The 14,615-nt window shown below is 39.2% G+C and overlaps 1 protein-coding gene across 1 annotated transcript in view; it reads right to left on the bottom strand.

Annotated features, from left to right (window-relative positions):
• Positions 1-1,833: 1,833 nt before the first annotated feature.
• The window catches only part of LOC104587828 (kinetochore protein), a 30,641-nt gene continuing 17,859 nt past the window's right edge, over positions 1,834-14,615 (bottom strand). Inside the window, exons 5-11 of the mRNA XM_010245565.3 lie at positions 14,193-14,282; positions 4,987-5,094; positions 3,693-3,746; positions 3,047-3,161; positions 2,804-2,961; positions 2,579-2,674; positions 1,834-2,238 (exon numbers count right to left, since the gene is read on the bottom strand). Of these exons, the coding sequence (XP_010243867.1) occupies positions 2,191-2,238; positions 2,579-2,674; positions 2,804-2,961; positions 3,047-3,161; positions 3,693-3,746; positions 4,987-5,094; positions 14,193-14,282 (669 nt within the window). The 3' untranslated portion in view covers positions 1,834-2,190. The remainder of the gene's footprint in view (positions 2,239-2,578; positions 2,675-2,803; positions 2,962-3,046; positions 3,162-3,692; positions 3,747-4,986; positions 5,095-14,192; positions 14,283-14,615) is intronic.

Raw genomic sequence — 14,615 nt, forward strand, 5'->3', positions numbered from 1 at the left:
CCAAATCATACCTTTTCCAAAACCCAAACTCTCTTTACACATGAAAATGCCAAACCCTCCCTAACCTTTCCCTTCTTGTATTTAAGGGTGGGTCGTGTTATATCCAGAACCTACATCTAGTTTCCTGTTATATATGAGTAATAAACAAGCAAAATAACATGAATAAACATAAAATTTTCAATTATTTAATGGAAACATGTAGAAAAAATAAATTATTAATTATCCTTTACATAAGATTCAAATCATTAATAAATTCAGCACACTAATCATAAGTTACATCCAACACATTATGCATATAATCTAAGACACAAACCAATACAGGTCGATGAATGTCAGGTTTAGCCTAATACTGTATCTTACCCATACCCATACGACATGTAAAATCCCAAAACTCATCTCCACCCCAAAATCCATTTCTTACAAAAAAAAAAAAAAATCATCATCAAGGCAAGTAGGATGGAAATTGCCATTTCTATTCCCGATAAAGTATTGTAAAGCCATTTGGAAGTTAAGGGTCTCACAGAAAATTAAGAGCTTTCTTTGGTGGATTATCTCGAATGCTATAGCGGTGAACAGGGAGCTTATCTGGAGCTGGAGGGGAATTTTAGATTACAGCCTATGCCCTGTGTGTGAAGAGGAGGATGAAGACATTGTGCACCTGCTTCTCCGCTATCTCACTCGTGTAGTCTAGCTAGGCATCCGTGGGACTTAAGGTCAGGGGAGGTGGATGCAAGTTCCATTGGGGAGAGGGGGTGGAAGTCGGGTGGGCTGGACTGGGTTTATTTTCAACCCAGGCCCAACCCTAAGATTTAAGCCTTAGCCCTAGCCCAGACCAAGCACACGGCCAAGTCCTTTTCAACTCGAGTCCATCTTTCATTGTAATTTGATGCAGCCAGGTTAGGTATGGGCCCAGATTGGGTTTGGGTTGGTCAATGAATCCACTCTAAAATTTGATATACATGTGTGAATGCATGTATGTGCACACAAATATGTATGTATATATGTAAACATATATTTATATATAGTGGGGCAGGATTTGGGCTATCTAAGGGCTAGGCCCAAGCTCAGTCTGAGGACCAAAACATCCAACCCAAACCCATGTAAAATTTCAGACTGGACCTGTTTGGGCTTGGATTGGGCCCACCCAAGTTGCACTTCTATTGGGGAGTGGGTTCTATCCTGATTCTCCACTAGCCATTTCTCTAGCTAGGGGAGTTTGAAATAGGCGTTATTGGCGGCCACCACCTATGGAAGGCATTCAGGCAAGATACAGTTTGACTTTTCAAGGAATTATTCCGGACCTGAGGCACATCTTGCACGGAGCTTTGAAGTTCGAACTCCCTGAAGTTCCGGGACTATTCAAGAATCAAGAGTTGTTCATCCTGAGAAAAGCCATCCCCATCCTAGTCCTAGTGTATCGGATCCTACCACTATTTTCATCTATCTAGCTTTTTTGGGGTGTGTAACCTTTATCTTTCACTCAGAGGGGAGTCTGGCTCTTGCCAAGGGAGAAGTGATGCATTGTTCCTTAGTAATGGAAGCGGAGCTAAGGGCAGTGCGGTTGGGCCTGTTAGTCTCAGTGGAGCTAAAGGAGTGCTCAGGCTCCTTTTGCCTGTCTGACCCGAACCACCCTTGGCTTCGGGCTTTCCTGAACAGCACATATGAGGCTATTCCTCCTTAGTATTACTATCCGCTCTTTTTTGCAATGTTTGAATGAAATTTTTTTTCTACCAAGAAAAACAATATTGATTAGCACATGGCGACTGGTTAACTTTTGCTTTAAAACACTAATTGATGGTCTAGTTTAGCACATCAAAAAATCGCTACCATTGATTCAGTTACAATCGCAGTTGTCTCAAGTTTCACATATAAAGATGAATGAACGCATCTAATATCCTTTACAGTTTACTGGAAGAGTCCGTCACATAAAAACTGTGTAGCATGAGCATGTTGCATACTTGCATCATGTCTGACTTCGTGTACTACTATAAGATAGCGAAAACAAGGATTCTTACAAATATTGTAAAGATGATGAAAACAAGAATATATACAAAAGAAAATATTCAAATGTCATAGTTCATTGATCGGCAGAACAAACTAGACTTGCAGATTTGGGTACTGTATCATGCAGTTCCGCTGCATTAACCAGCTTATATCATGGAGCTCAGCTGCATTCTCACCAGCTTGGCTTCAAACCTCTACCAAATGGGCCCCAATGGAATTTGAATAATTGTGAAACTACAACCACCAAGACACACATTTGAACCCTTTCCATAGTTTTACAAAATACAGGATACAATGCAACAAAAAAAAAAAAAAAGCTGATCAAATAGTGTGATCTGGGATTTTGTAAAGTTGGGTGAGCAGTCAATTTTGCAGCTTACTAATACGAGTTACCTTTTGTAAGAATTTCAGTATAAGCATACATGTTTGTGTGGGAAAATACATATATATGCACATAAGCGTATGTTGCAACAACTGAGGAAATGACACAAGGAGAATGCTTTAAGTATGTACATACACATTAATATATAGATATTAGATACATGATGAGAAAGAGGGAGAAGCAAAACCACACCTCATTTACAATCTCCTCACATTTATTAGCCAGTTTTTGTTGCATAGCTGCTGATGTCTCCTTTGCTGAATTGATTTTCAAAGTTATATCATCACCCTAATAGCAAAAATGACAGAAGAACTTGAATTAAATTGAATTCAAGGTAAAAGCTTAAAATGTTATTAGGTCAAGTGAAGGAGTTAAAGAAATGTTATCACCCATCATAAAAATAACATAGAATGTTACCTCTGCTACCATAACTTCAATTTTCCTTTGTCTTTCTTGTAGGTCATGCTTCTTTGCTTCCACGTCCAAAATCACATGATTTAACTCCTTGTTAACTTCCTCACGTTTCAGGTCTCTCTCTTTCTCTAATGCCTTTCTGGACGACTCCTGTTGTTCCACTAAGGAAGAAAATGATAATCTTTCAATACATATATGAATTGAAAGATGGAGTGAAACATATCAAAATCCCAAGTGAGGAGAAACCTTTTCTTTGCCGTTCAACTAGCTTTGCCTCAAGAGACATGATTGACTCTTCATCCTCACTAAACTTAAACTTGATAACTTTAACATCTTTATCAATTGTCTTGCTTTTGTTAACCTGACAATGCCAAATGATGAGAACATACTTGTTTACTAAAGTAAGTTAAACAGTCCAAGCACTATCAGATTTACCAAATTTAGTAATTGTTCAGTTGTCTTCCCAGACATGCATAGAAAAGGTTAATCCTATGATAAATGGGTCTGACTGGATCTTTTATGTTAAGATTTAAATGGAACTAGTATTTTCAGCTATCCAATCTATCAAATTTTTTAAACAATAAATGGAAAAAAAGCGTAGTTTTGGATTGACTTGGTGTCTTGTAATTGCCAAAGGTTTTAAACATGGTGGAAATAAATGATGATAGGTCCAACAATTTCTTATGTGCATCAAATTATCATTTAATGGACTATCCTTAACAGTTTATCAATCTGTAGAATAGGTTTCACCATTTTACAAGTTCCTCTGATAGAATTCTGTTTCTATCAGCATTCTTCACATTTCATTTACCAATAAAAAGATGCTCCAAATCAAGATGTTGATTATAATTATTGAGAAAAAAAAAAGAATAAGGCAAGATAATAATTGAACCTGTTCTTGTATTTCCTGCATCTGAGTAAAGTTCTTGGACATTTTCTTATGAGCCTGAAAAAGAAAGATAAAAGTTATTAGCACAGGAAAGATGAAGTGTTTAGTTTCCTCATGTTGCAAGATTACAATACAATTATGTAAACACTCCATAGTTGTCAAATCTTAAGCCTAGAATATGACTTCATGATACAAATCATAAATTCAGAAGGGTTCCAATTAGAATCTTAAGACTGAATCCTTTTTTGGGGGAAAAACTATGCATTGCTATTTGAATCTTATGATTCGATTTGTTATACCTTATGATTTATCCAACTCATTTGGTTTGCAGTGATTTGACTAAGACCTAGTGCTGTATTATGCTATTTTTTCTTTTCTAAGGTTTTTGAGGGGTTTTCGTCTAAAAACCCAACTAGAGTAAGATGTGTTTGGGTTATTCAAAACCTATTGAAAGATCTTTCCAGGTTTACTTTCAACCATATGGAAGTTAAAGACACTTTCTGTGTATTAATTAACTCTGAAGTTAAACTTCTTACACTTGGAGTGCACATGCAGTAAACTTCGCTGTATTAATCAGTTTTATGTTTAAAACTATTTTCTAAGAAGATTTTGGTATATACTGTTTTAATTCTCACAAAACTCTAAACAAAAAGAATCACCTTACTTTTATTACACGATTTATGGTTAAAATTGATTAGATTCAACCTTCTCTAGATTTATATACAATTACAATTTTCAGAACACTGACATGTCAAATTGCATAAAAAGTTTAAGGGGGATAGTATGTTCTTTATCACCAATTGGGTTCCCAGAAGCCAAATCTAGTGCCACTTAAATGGATCAAACTAAGCAAATTTACTAACCTAAATCAATTTCTACCTCACTATTGTTCTGTAAAATACCAGAGGATTCCTATTATATTGTCACTTGTAGGGATCTAAAGAAAACCTCTTAGCCAATAATTTTCAGGACTATTCCCATAATTTTGTGTAAATCACAAATTAAAAAAAAAAAAAGCAGATGTACCTTGTCTAAACAACACCCAAGGGATATATTAGGTAAAAAGGCCATTACCCAACCTCAGCCCCAACTATCTGGAGATTGAAAGGGATAGATTGTATATGGACCTAACCTTCAGCATTCTCTTGCACAAAGTGTCCCTCTCAGATTTGAGCCATGTTCTCATGCTTGTCGACCCATATTTTACCATTACACCAAGCAATTTGCAGTGATCTATATCGAGATAATTTGCAAGGATTACCAATTTATTGAAGAAAGGTAATTCAAATTCCAATACCTTTGAATACACCTCAACAGTGGAAGTTTTCTCTTGGAAAGATTGCATTGCTGATCTTTCTGAGTTCTTCACCTCAGCCTGAATTGATTTTTTCTCCTCCAGAGCCCTCTTTATATGGAAATAGTATGAGTTATGCAATGTAGTGTGCATTATAATACAAATATATGGAAAATTAGAAATAACTATATTCACATCCTAAACATAATTTGACATAATGAATAAGAATTATGTTAACAAAAGCTGGTGTACAACAAGTTAAACTGAAGAGAACCTAGGTATACAAAATGAAGTATAAAACAAGATCTAGAATGTAAACCCATTATATATATATATACATACCCGTAATTTTAAGAAAGAAAATCAATAGGAACAGGTGCAGTGTAACACAATGTAGCCATTCACAACTCCAATGCATAGAATGGGAAAACTAAATATCCTTCTTGGATGAGTTAACTATGGAATGACCGAATGACAAAAAAAATATCCACCATTTTGGCAATCAAAGAAGGAAAAGCAGCAACTAGTGACTGGCAGTAGAAGAGCAGAATTTGTATTCTAGGCATCTCAACTACTGAATATATCAAAGATGTTCTAAAATAGTAGTTGATGCTTATTCACAAATTGTTGTAATTTTAATGGTTGAGTTTAATTTATGTTGACCAATATACACGTCAATACTAATGATAAAAACAAGCAGTAAAAGGGCATAAATCTTATTAATATATGATAAATTAGGCATCAACTTTGAATATATAACTTGTAAAGTACCAAGAAGTGTTGGCTCTGCTCCAAGGTCTCAGATTAGATAAACAATGGGGTTTGCAACAGCTAGATGTGGAAGGAGACTCCAAAATTGGTAATAGGGTGGCTGCAAACAAGAAGATTGGGAACTTGGCCATTCAGACAACCTGTAAGATAAATCAAGTGTTTAGCAAGGGAACTTGGGTTGAAATTTAGATGAACTAGAAGATCAGCAAATGGAATGGGGCTGACACTTAGCAAAGCAAGGAGTCAATAGGGAATCTCTGTTTTGGGCCTGTTTGTAAGACAGTTCTATTTTTTGAGGGTTCACCATCCTCTCCTTGGGTGGTGACAGTGTAATCATTATCTATTCTAATGAATGAAAATTACCATTTTCCATCAAAAGAATTGGAAAGTACCAAGGTTAAACGGAGAGGGCAATATGCACTGTACTGAATTCTGCATTTATTACAAGAGAAGATTTTTGCATCAAGCTTAAGAAGTGAAAAGACGCCTGGTAAGTAGCACAGCAAAATAATTAACAGCAAACGAAGAAAATGTGTACTATACTGCATTCTGCATCTACCACAAATCAGAATGACTCAAACAGCTAAAGAGTTTGACTCTTGTAATATTTGACAGGGTGCTCCTCCTGAATGGTTGGAATTTTGTAACAATGTTCTGAACTCTGATATCAGTTAAAGAAAATTTTTGTTTAGCTACCAAAAAAACCAAGATTTTACATCAAGCTGAAGAGGTATTTGAAATAATGTGTTAAAACAAGATAAGTCATGACCTATAGAATGTTAGATCTAGTTGAAAGTTGAAATAGTCACAGTCAGGTCAGCAAGGCATCTAAAACTTTTCACCCTGCTGTATAACAGAGAACACTGCAGGATAAGAAAGGAAAAAGGAGGAGAAGAAGAGAAGCAAAGACAGAATAGAGGGAGCACAGATCAAGGGATTCATATAACTAATCCCATCTACCCTCTATTATTTATATGTGGTGGCTTCCCTTTAGTACAATGGGCAACAGCTTAAAATAATATAAAAGAACATCAATACCCCATTTCTTTGGAATATGACCCCTATGGCTGTAGTCTGGTGCTTATGGGCTGAAAGGAATGCCCATACTTTTGAAGACATATGTCAACCTATTGAGTAACCGTGTGGCAAGTTTGAAATAACTCTTCTGAACTGGATTTTGATCAACAACCTTCTTAAGGGCTTCAAATTCAAGTACTTCTTGGATCTTTGGGTTTCTATGCTTTCAGATGATAGTTTTATGTTGTAATATGTTTGTTAGTTGCTGCTCCCCGTAGCTTCTTGTAACTGGCTATGGAGGAACCCTATCCCTCTGCAGTCTTTCTTATATTTTCATCATCAATGAAATATCACCTTTCAAAAAAACCCTAATCAGTGATTTTTCCCTAACTGACAAATCTACCCCTAATACATATTGTTGAGTGGGCCGACTTGTGTTTAGTTTATTTCCTTTTAAATTAAGATGTTGTTGGGCCTTGGGCCCATTAGTCTTTATTTTTTAAAGAGTTGTAATTACTTAGGTTGAGTTGCCGCCCTACTTAGGGCATCTTTGTAATATCTCATACTTAAGTTAATTATAAATAGAATGAGGGGCTGGCGGCTAGGGTTAAGTCAATCTATCCTAGTCGACCTTCTGCTCTTTTCTTCCCTTTCCTTTGTCTCTTGCTGAAATCCCCAACTTTCTACTCTTCCTTTCACAAGAAGCTTGGCCGAAATCAGCACATAAGGTTTTCTACTTGGTATCAGAGCGGGTTGAAGGTTCTTGAAGAGATTCGTTCCTGCAGCCCTAGATCGGCCGACTGCATGGAGATTTAAGAGGCTGATCGAAGCTTTCAGGTAAGCCCAGTTTTTGGATTTTCTTGGTGGATTTGTATGCCCTATAGCTGGTCTAGGGTTTCTCATCAAAATCAAGAAAAACTGGAGAAAGGGGAAGAGTCCTGATTTTGTTGGACTCTTCAATTTTGACCTAGGTAGTGGCGCCCTATTTTTTTAGGGTTCCTCTGGGTTTTTTGTAACGGGCGATTCAAGTTCCATGTGGTTTGGAGGCCTCTAGAGAGGGCGGTTGCTTCTTCTCTCTCTCCTCCCCATCCCACCGAAAAGGAATCTTTCGTGGAAAGAAAGTCCAGGACACCAAAGGAGTGTCGTTGGTTCCAGAAGGTATTCTGTTTATTCTTGTTGCATTTTTTAGTTGTTTTTTGTACCTCTTTGAGACACATGGAGGGACACAGAGTTGAATATAAGCCCGAGAATGAAATGGGACCAGTAGGAGGAGGTGTTGGAGACCCCTTCGGAGCCGGAACCATTACTACAGTTAGGTTGGATGGTACAAATTACTTGGAATGGTCCCAATCTACAAAGATGGCCATTGGGGCTCGTGAAAAATTGGGGTATATTACTGGTGAAGAGGTAAAACCCGAAACTGGCAACTCCCGGTGGGTGCAAGAAAATTATATGGTAATGACATGGTTGTGTAATTCTATGTTGCCACATATAAGTAAAAACTTTTTATGGGCAAACACTACTAAGGAGATATGGGATGGGGTGGCAGAGACCTATTCACAGAAGGAGAATGTTGCTAGGGCTTATCAACTAAGAAATCAGATTATTGCTACTAGGCAGGGAGATAGATCTGTTGCAGCTTATTTTTTAGTCCTTAAGACCCTGTGGTAGGAGATTGATCATCTAGAGACCTTTGCTTGGGAAACCACCAAGGATGCAGCTACCTATCAAAGACACTTAGAAAAGTATAGGGTGTTCGAATTCCTTGCTGGCCTTAACCCTGAGTATGACATTGCACGACAGCATCTTCTTTCCAGGGACAGTGTCACTCTCTCCCAAGCATATGCATTCGTGTCAGGGGAGGAGTGCAGGAGGGATGTAATGATGAAGAATCTCATGACTGATCAGTCTGCTATGGTAAGTGCTGTGAAACCTAAACAGAATGGCAATGAGAACAAGAAGGAAGACAAAAGGGACTTAGTCTGTGACTACTGTAAGAAACCGAAGCATACAAGAGATACTTGCTGGAAGCTTCACCCACATCTTGTGCCAACCAGATTGAAGAATAAGAAAGAAAATGCACATATGGCAGTTACTGGTGACACTCCGGCCCCTCCTACTACAGCTGCCTTGGAGTCTGTTGCAGTTGCTGCAGTAAGGGCCGAGCTTGAGAGGTTTGGGTTACTTCTGAATCAGAGGGATACAGCTAGTTCCAATTCAGCCGCAACCGGACAACAAGGTACAGGTAGCACAGGTGGAACTCACTCTACCTCCCTTGCCCACACAAGTAGTCCACATGTCACTACAAACTATGTTTCTGCTTCAAGTAAGGAGAGATCTCCTTGGATTATAGACTCTGGAGCCTCAGAGCACATGACCCATTGCTCCACCATTTTCTCCTCTTACCAGCTCAGTTCTGGCAGAGATAGGGTCTCCACAGCTGATGGATCCCATGTTCCTATTGCTGGGAAGGGATCTGTCAAGATTAATGATTCCATTTGTTTACCCTCTATCCTCCATGTTCCTAGATTGAGCACCAACTTGTTATCTATTAGTAGTTTGACTAAGAATCTGAATTGCTTAGTAATTTTTTCTCCTGGACATTGTATTTTGCAAAATCTAGATTCAAAGAAGACGATTGGGAGTGGTCGTGAAGTGAATGGAATCTACCTCCTGGATACTCTTCCAATTCACCAAAGTCATCATGTTTGCAAGGGCAGTGAGTCAAAACTTGTGGATCAGATTATACTTTGGCATAATCGTCTGGGCCATTTGTCTTTTTCTTCTTTAAGTTCTTTGTTTCCAAAACTGTTTGAGTCTGTGAGTCTGTCAAGGTTGAAGTGTGAAGGTTGTGAACTTGGAAAGCATTGTAGACACTCTTTTAAACCGAGTAATAAAAGATGTTCTTCTCTTTTTGATGTTATTCATTCGGATGTGTGGGGCCCTTATCATGTTCCCTCTATGGGCAGCTATCGCTATTTTCTCCTGTTTGTGGATGATTTCTCTCGATATTCCTGGATTTACTTGATGAAATCACGTGATGAGGTACCATCCTTGGTGAGACAATTCCATCAGATGGTATTAACACAGTTTGGAACTAAAATCAAGATGTTCAGATCTGACAATGCTAGGGAATATTTTGAGAGACATCTTGCCTCATATCTGTTGGAGTATGGTGTTGTCCATCAGAGTAGCTGTTCCTACAGTCCACAGCAGAATGGTGTTGCAGAGAGAAAGAACAGACACATTGTTGAGACGGCAAGAAGCATGATGATCACAGCGACAGTTCCGGTTCGTTTTTGAGGTGATGCTGTTCTCACGACAGTATATCTGATTAACAGGATGCCTTCTCGTATACTTGGATTCAGCACTCCATTCAGCCTTCTTTTTCCTCAGGGGGAGATGTTTCATATTCCTCTAAGGGTGTTTGGGTGTGTCTGCTTTGCGCATATTCTTGGTCCTTACCATTCGAAGCTTGATCCCAAGGCAAAGAAATGTGTCTTCCTTGGATATGCAGAGAATCAGAAAGGGTACCGCTGCTATGATCCAGTCTCTGGGAACCGGTTTGTTACTATGGACATCACTTTCTTCGAATCTACATACTTCTTCTCAAGGAATCCTTCTCAGGGGAAGTGTTTTGGGGAAGTAAGTCAGCAGTCTATCCCTCTCCCAGTTCCAGTTCCTATGACTACTACTATGCTTGACAACCATTCGATGTCACCTACCTTGCCCCCCCCCCTTTGCGTTCCGTCTCACAGTATTACTCACGGCAGAGACTTCATAAGGAGGTTGATTCCACTACAGCAGAACTCACACCACTTCCTGTCGATCCCTTGGAGACTCCAGATTCGGCTGATACAGATCCAGGTATTCCTCTTGATCCCTCTACTATTTCAGTTCCCATTGGTCCCACTAACACTGTTACAGATAACCTTGATCTCCCTATTGCTCTTAGAAAAGGGAAGAGGAAGTGCACTGCTCATTGCATATCACAATACTTATCCTACAGTGGACTTTCTCCTTCCTACCGTGCTTTTCTCTCTTCTCTTGATTCTGTGTCTATACCCAAGGGTGTTAGTGAGGCTCTCTCCAAACTTGAGTGGAAGGCAGCTATGCAAGAAGAGATGGAGGCTTTGATTAAGAATCAGACATGGGAGATTGTGGACCTACCAGAAGGCAAGGAGACAGTTGGATGCAGATGGGTTTACACAGTAAAGTATAAGGCAGATGGAAGCATAGAGAGGTACAAGGCAAGACTTGTTGCAAAAGGATACACACAGACCTATGGCATTGATTATCTAGAGACTTTTGCACCAGTTGCAAAGATGACCTCTGTTCGGATACTCCTTTCTCTTGCTGCCTCATACTCTTGGCCCTTGTTTCAACTGGATGTGAAGAATGCTTTCCTAAATGGGGATCTGCAAGAAGAGGTGTATATGGATCTTCCAGCTGGTTTTTATGATAATGCTAAAGAGGGAAAGGTATGCAAGCTGAAGAAGTCACTATATGGCTTGAAACAATCCCCTAGAGCATGGTTCGACAGATTCAGAAAGGCCCTGATTGTTTTTGGCTACACTCAAACTCAATCTGATCACACCTTGTTTGTGAAGCGCAGGGGATCCTTGGTGTCAATCCTAATTGTTTATGTGGATGATATTGTTGTCACTGGGAATGATCTGAGTGAGATTGATAGTCTGAAGAGGAACCTACATAAGGAATTTGAGATTAAGGACCTTGGAGAACTGAGATACTTCTTAGGCATTGAAGTTGCAAGATCGAAACATGGAATTTTTATCTCTCAAAGGAAGTATGTCTTGGACCTTCTCCAAGAAACAGGGAAACTTGGAACAAAGGCAGCTAGCACCCCCATTGATCAGAACCACAGAATCAGTGCATCAGAAGGTGAACCAGTAAAGGACCTTGGGAGGTACCAAAGACTTGTGGGTCGGCTACTATACTTGTGCATGACAAGACCGGACATCTCCTATGCAGTAAGTGTAGTGAGCCAATACATGCATGCTCCATGAGACCAGCACTGGAAGGCAGTTGAGAGGATCCTTGCTTATCTGAAGGGACATCCAGGCAGAGGCATATTGTTTACTGATCATGGACAGCTCAAGCTAGAGACCTATACAGATGCAGACTGGGCAGGATGCCTCGATGACAGAAGATCAACTTCAGGAGTGTGCACCCTAGTTGGGGGCAACCTAGTCTCATGGAAGAGTAAAAAACAAACAGTTATGGCAAGATCAAGTGCAGAAGCCGAATATAGGGCCATGGCACATGGAGTTTCAGAACTTCTCTGGATCCGTTCTCTATTGGAAGAAATCGGTGTTCAGGCAGAAGAACCTATGATGCTATACTGCGATAACCAGGCAGCAATTAATATTGCTCATAATCCAGTCCAGCATGACCGAACTAAGCACACTGAAGTAGATAGACATTTTATCAGAGAAAGGGTAACTTCTGGAGAAGTTTGTCTTCCATACATTTCTTCTGATCTGCAGCTTGTTGATGTCCTCACAAAAGGCGTTGCAAAGAATAAGCTAGAGCATGATCTACGCAAGTTGGGGATGTATGACATCTACTCCCAACTTGAGGGGGAGTGTTGAGTGGGCCGACTTGTGTTTAGTTTATTTCCTTTTAAATTAAGATGTTGTTGGGCCTTGGGCCCATTAGTCTTTATTTTTTAAAGAGTTGTAATTACTTAGGTTGAGTTGCCGCCCTACTTAGGGCATCTTTGTAATATCTCATACTTAAGTTAATTATAAATAGAATGAGGGGCTGGCGGCTAGGATTAAGTCAATCTATCCTAGTCGACCTTCTGCTCTTTTCTTCCCTTTCCTTTGTCTCTTGCTGAAATCCCCAACTTTCTACTCTTCCTTTCACAAGAAGCTTGGCCGAAATCAGCACATAAGGTTTTCTACTCATATCATAAACATAAAATGTAAACAAACTCCTAAACTAGGGGTGCAACATGGGTGGGCCCAACCTGAGCCCGGACTGATCCAACCTGCAAATTTACACAGGCTGACAAGCTAGACTTAAATTTTTTGTCCTCTAGCTGGGCCTCGGCCCAAAAGTTCAGGCTTTTAAATTTTTCGAGCGAGGAAGCTTGAGCCTGCTCGACCTTATCCCAACCTAAGCTCCGCCTGATTATATACATGTATATGTGCATATGTAGACACATATTTGCATGCATATATGCATACTTTTTTAGTAAACTATACATATATGCATGCATACATAAACACACATGTATATCAATTTTTAGTGTGGGCTGATTGACCAACCTGAGCCCAGCCCGGGCCCAAGCCCAACCTTAATGCATCATTAATGCGGGCCAGGTTCAGGCTTGGGCCCAATTCTTAGGGTTGGGCCTAGGTTGAGCTAAAACCTGGCCCAACCCACCCAACTTGCATCCCTATCCTCAACAGCATCCAAGACAACTTGGAAAAACTTTCAGATGATACAATGAATTTATGCTATTTTCTCTTGCATTTGCATTCAAGGATGTGATTACTCCTAACCTTCCATATGGAACACTATGTAAAAGTGAGCAAAGTTTCAAAAAAAGCATCCATTTCTACTAGAGCCCTTTGCTCACCATGGCTAAATGAGTGGAGACATATTTGCTGGATGATGATCCATAGCCACTCAAATAATTTTATGGAAAGCAACTAGATCTGAATGTAACACTGATTTTGTATTTCCTACATTTCAGATTTTGCACTTCAGCTAAAAATAGTGCTGAGCGGAATTCAGGAAATAGCAAGCTGTTCGCTGCACTGGTTCAGGGGAGGGAGTTTTAGTCATTCATAATCAACTGGTTCAGGGGAAGATAGAAACCTGTTTCACCTTCCACTCCCAAAAACCCCAGCAAAGTATGATAGTTGAAGTTATTGGAATAGCAGCATAAATGACGTCACTTTCCTATATCTCTCTAGCAGGATATAAGATGATCTATTGTGAGGATTTCATCAAAGAAATCCACAAAATTGGGAGTGGGGGATAAGATTTTTGTTAGAATGTTCTGTCGGAACAGCATATCTAGTTTTCTTGGAACAGCATATCTAGTGATGAAGCTACCACCAGGAAAATATGCATTCTCCCCAAAATTGCAATCCCCATCTCCACCTCAAAAAAAAATGGCAATTTAAATGTGAGAGTGTTTGTTGGTTGTGGCATATTTTGTTGGAACTTGAAAACAAATTTCTAGTTTTTCTCAATAAAATGGCATTTTAGTCACAAAAAGAATCATGATGTTGTACTCTAAAACCATAGGTCCATAACACAATCATACCAGTAATTTTATTAAGATAGATTAACCTTCTATGCTAAATAAATCATTATTATCAACTACAGTAAGCTAAATAGGGGTGTTGTAACTACTCAAGCCAATGAAATGTATGGTACGGTACCTGAAGTTTCTCCGGAGATTGAACAATTTTAGATTGTAGCTTAGCATTTTCTTGTGCACTTTGTAGCAATAAAAACTCAGCATTGGAAATCTGCAAAAATGAACATTGAAGTTAGCATACCATCCACATACAGATAGAGATACACAAGGGGCAGATTATTAACCAAGCCAATAAATTAACTGCAGCAAATAGTGTCGCAATTTGATTGTCCAATTGGTCAAAAAGAGATTGCAAAGTACAACACAGGGAAAAGAAGATCAATTGAATAGCTCTTAGTTTTATTCTGACGCGAAAGCATGGATTTGTGATATATCTCAGTTTTACTGTAGTTCTCATTTTTAGCAAAGGTCATTGTGTCCTCCCCCCTTCTTCTCTTTTTTCTTCCTTAAATAGAAATCTGCGAGGAGACATGGCATTAACGTA

This window comes from Nelumbo nucifera, chromosome 1, assembly GCF_055504915.1.
Source record: "Nelumbo nucifera cultivar China Antique chromosome 1, China Antique-T2T, whole genome shotgun sequence".
NCBI classification, from domain to species: domain Eukaryota; kingdom Viridiplantae; phylum Streptophyta; class Magnoliopsida; order Proteales; family Nelumbonaceae; genus Nelumbo; species Nelumbo nucifera.